The sequence below is a fragment of the Mirounga leonina genome, unplaced genomic scaffold, assembly GCF_011800145.1.
Source record: "Mirounga leonina isolate KUSES-001 unplaced genomic scaffold, KU_Mleo_1.0 Mir_447, whole genome shotgun sequence".
In the NCBI taxonomy this organism is placed as follows: Eukaryota; Metazoa; Chordata; class Mammalia; order Carnivora; family Phocidae; genus Mirounga; species Mirounga leonina.
In genome coordinates, this window is record NW_023270757.1 from 14,545,479 (window position 1) to 14,549,404 (window position 3,926).

General features: G+C 42.7%; 1 protein-coding gene across 1 annotated transcript; it reads right to left on the reverse strand.

Annotated features, from left to right (window-relative positions):
• Positions 1-652: 652 nt before the first annotated feature.
• On the reverse strand, positions 653-1,484 carry TPD52L3 (TPD52 like 3). Its single transcript, XM_034987910.1, is given in 1 exon segment — positions 653-1,484. A coding segment is annotated over 1 exon segment (765 nt). The 3' UTR covers positions 653-719.
• Between the last annotated feature and the right edge of the window lie 2,442 nt (positions 1,485-3,926).

A 3,926-nucleotide genomic window follows, 5' to 3' on the forward strand; every position in this document is an offset into this window, starting at 1 on the left:
GGCACATGCTGCCACAATAGAAAGATTAAGAAGCACAAGGCAAAGTTGCAATTTCAGCTTGAGACCAAAGTAACAATATCTTAAATTGAAGCTAAAGTTATTTTGCTTAATTAGGAGCTTAAAAAAAATCAGGTTTTTAAAGGCTATAGTATTATGTAACAATTAGTCTACCAATACTTTCCTCTCATTTCTGGGGGTCTCAGAGAAACAGTGTTCTTGATCATCTTTTTTAAAGCAAAAATTGTAGGCCAGGTAGAGCTTTCAGGATTCCTTCTGAGATTTAGGGAAGGAAGGAAATGGGGAGGGGATAAAATTACAGATTATTTCATACCTTTTTTCCAGTTCTAAAAAGAAAGCTACTTTGGCATTCTGATAGACTAGTTTTTCTGAAAAAGTTTGGGCGTGGGCCTAAGATCTCTCTGAAGCCATTGTCCTGTCCATTTAAATGCAACTCCAGAAGGCTAGTATAGTGATACATTTCATCTACTAACTTTAGCGTAAAATAACTGGGTACAAAATGTCGGGGTCTCTATCTCAACAGCAGCAAATACCTATGTTCAAATGGGAATTATTTTTCTCAAAACTGGCCTCTGTCCATTTCCTGAGTTAACTTTACCATTGTGGTTTAGTTGCTTGTTTTTGATAGGCAGAGTCACAAGTGTGATGAGGAAAGGGAGTTCTTGCACTGGTTAGGTGGCCAGGCAAGGTAACCAAGGGGTTCATTCCAGCTCCAGAACGGGCAGCAGGTCATGCCCACTGCCTGCAACCAGATCATCTCTATTCCTTGGAGCCAGATCAACTCCACTCCACTGAACTGGATCATTCCCACTCCTGGAAAGTGGGAGCGGATCATTCCCACTCCCTGAAGCCAGGAGTGAATCATCTCCACTCCCAGCTGAAGAAGGAAGGCAGTCACTGCCAAGCTCTCTGCCACCTGCAACTCTGGACTTGATTGCCCCCATCAGACCTTCAAAAGATCTGAATGTGGCTGACTTCTTCATGTCTCCAAGCTTTCTGCAAATGGCAGAGCCCATGGTAGACAGGGCAGCTGAAGTCTTTTGTTTCATGTAAACATTGGAGACTTGAACATCGTGCCAGCTCTTGGACAGATTCTGCCTTAGCCCCACCAAGGCTATGAGGCCCAGCTTCCTCTTGAGCTCCATGCAACATCTTTCTTTGGCTGCCAGAGTATAGGGTAGGGTTACAATTTCCTCCTCCAATTTAGTGAGCTCGGATTTGAGCTCCTTTCGTTCAGCCTCTGTGAGATTCTCTGGTTCGGCATGTGTGTTTGCTGAGATCTCTGTCATGGTGCCTGGCATGGACTAGGAAAGATCTTCATGAAGAGAGTCCAGATCCAATTCTTGGTAGAGAGAGTCATACACATAGCCAGTGGAGAAATAATCTTGGCCAGCAGAGTTGAAATCTAAACCTGTGGGGTCCAACTCTTGGCTGGTGGAGTAGGACTCTGGGAGGGATGGATCCATATCTTAGCCGGCAGAATGGCCTCCTTGGCGGGTAGTTGGCTGTTCTGACGTTGCTCTGACATGTGCAATGGATGCCTCTGCTCAAGGGGTCCACTTCTGGGTGGAGGGTAGGGAGTGGGGGGTGGGGCAGGGGCAGGGGCAGGGGCAGGGCCTGGCCCTGCTGGCTTGGTGGTGCGAAGGCGAGATTTCCCGGTCAAAGAGAGCAGCGGAAGGAACCCTGGGCTCAGCTGCAATGACTCCCATGCTCCTGGTGGTGTTTCAATGTAACAATGAACGTGTGAGGTGGGTGGTATGCCAACTATTATCAGAGAGAGGTTTTTTTTTCCTTTTGCCGTAGTAGGGGGGTAGGTCCCAGCCTTCAAACAGTCTGACTTCCCTTAGGGACCTCTTTGCACCACACCAGGCATTGCCAAACTCTTGAAAATCAGTTGAACTCCTTGTACTAATTTATAAATTTATTAAAAAGCCCAATACAGAAAATAAATGAAAACTACCTCAAGGTGGGGGCAGGAAGTCTAGAACTCCTGGTCTTGTATCCTCTCCATTTTCCCTTCCTAGATTGCCAAAGGGCCCGAGAAACTCCTAGGACTACTCATAAAGTGGATTTGGAGGCTCCTCATAACTCTTCAGTCTAGATAGTGAAGGACATGCATGCTCCTGTGGCATGAAGTATCAACCGTGCCAGAGACTTGGGATAGTGAAACTCAGTGAGTCTGACCAGTCATAATTGTCTGTTACTTTTGGGAGGAGAAAGAAGGAGAACAAATAAATCTGTAATAGTTGTGGCAAATTTAAGGTTAATAAGAACAAAGACTATTGTTTTTTAAAAATTAAAAAAAAAATTAATTTCAATTAATTAACATATAATGTATTATTAGTTTCAGAGGTAAACGTCAGTGATTCATCAGTCTTATATAATACCCAATGCTCATTACATCACATGCCCAACTTGATGTCCATCACCCAGTTACCACATCCCCCTACCCCTCCCCTCCAGCAACCCTCAGTTTGTTTTCTATGATAAAGAGACCCTTATGGTTTTTCTCTTTCTCTGCTATCATCTTATTTTATTTTTCCTCTCTTCCCCTATGATCCTCTCTTTTGTTTCTTAAATTCCACATATAAGTGAGAGCATCTGATAATTGTCTTTCTCTGATTGACTTATTTCGCTTAGCATAATACCCTCTAGTTCCATCCACCTCATTGCAAATGGCAAGATTTCATTTTTTTGGTGGCTGAGTAGTATTCCATTGTATATATATACCTACCACATCTGTCATCTGTCGATGGGCACCTGGGCTCTTTCACAGTTTGGCTATTGTCGACATTGCTGTCATAAACATTGGGATGCAGGTGCCCCTTCTTTTCACTACATCTGTATCTTTGGAGTAAATATCTAGTAGTGTAATTGCTAGGTCATAGGGTAGCTCTATTTTCAAATTTTTGAGGAATCTCCATACTGTTTTCCAGAGTGGCTGCACCAGCTTGCATTCCCACCACAGTGTAAGAGGGTTCCCCTTTCTCCACCTTCTTGCCAACAGCTGTCATTTCCTGACTTGTTAATTTTAGCCATTCTGACTGGTGTGAGGTGGTATCTCATTGTGGTTTTGATTTGTATTTCCTTGATGCTGAGCAATGTTGAGCACTTTTTCATGTGTCTGTTGGCCATTTGGAGGTCTTCTCTGAAGAAATGTCTGTTCATGTCTTCTACCCATTTCTTGATTGGATTATTTGTTCCTTGGGTGTTGAGTTTGGTAAGTTCTTTATAGATTTTGGATACTAGCTCTTTATTTGATATTTCATTTGCAAATATCTTCTCCCATTCTGTCAGTTGTCTTTTCGTTTTGTTGATTGTTTCCTTTGGTGTGCAAAGACTTTTTATCTTGATGAAGTCCCAATAGTTCATTTTTGCCCTTGCTTCCCATGCCTTTGGCGATGTGTCTAGGAAGAAGTTGCTGTGGCTGAGGTTGAAGAGGTTGCTGCCTGTGTTCTCCTCTAGGATTTTGAGGGATTCCTGTCTCACATTGAGGTCTCATCCACTTTGAGTCTATTTTTGTGTGTGGTGTAAGAAAATGGTCCAGTTTCATTCTTCTGCATGTGGCTGTCCAATTTTCCCAACACCATTTATTGAAGAGACTGTCTTTTTTCCACTGGATATTCTTTCCTGCTTTGTCAAATATTACTTGACCATAGAGTTGAGGATCCATTTCTGGGTTCTCTATTCTGTTCCATTGATCTGTTTGTGTCTGTTTTTGTGCCAGTACCATACTGTCTTGATGATGACAGCTTTGTAATAGAGCTTGAAGTCTGGGATTGTGATGCCAATGTTTTCAACATTCCTCTGACTATTCAGGGTATTTATGGTTCCATACAAATTTTAGGATTGTTTGTTCCAGCTTGGTGAAAAATGTGAATGGTATTTTGATAGGGATTGCATTGAAT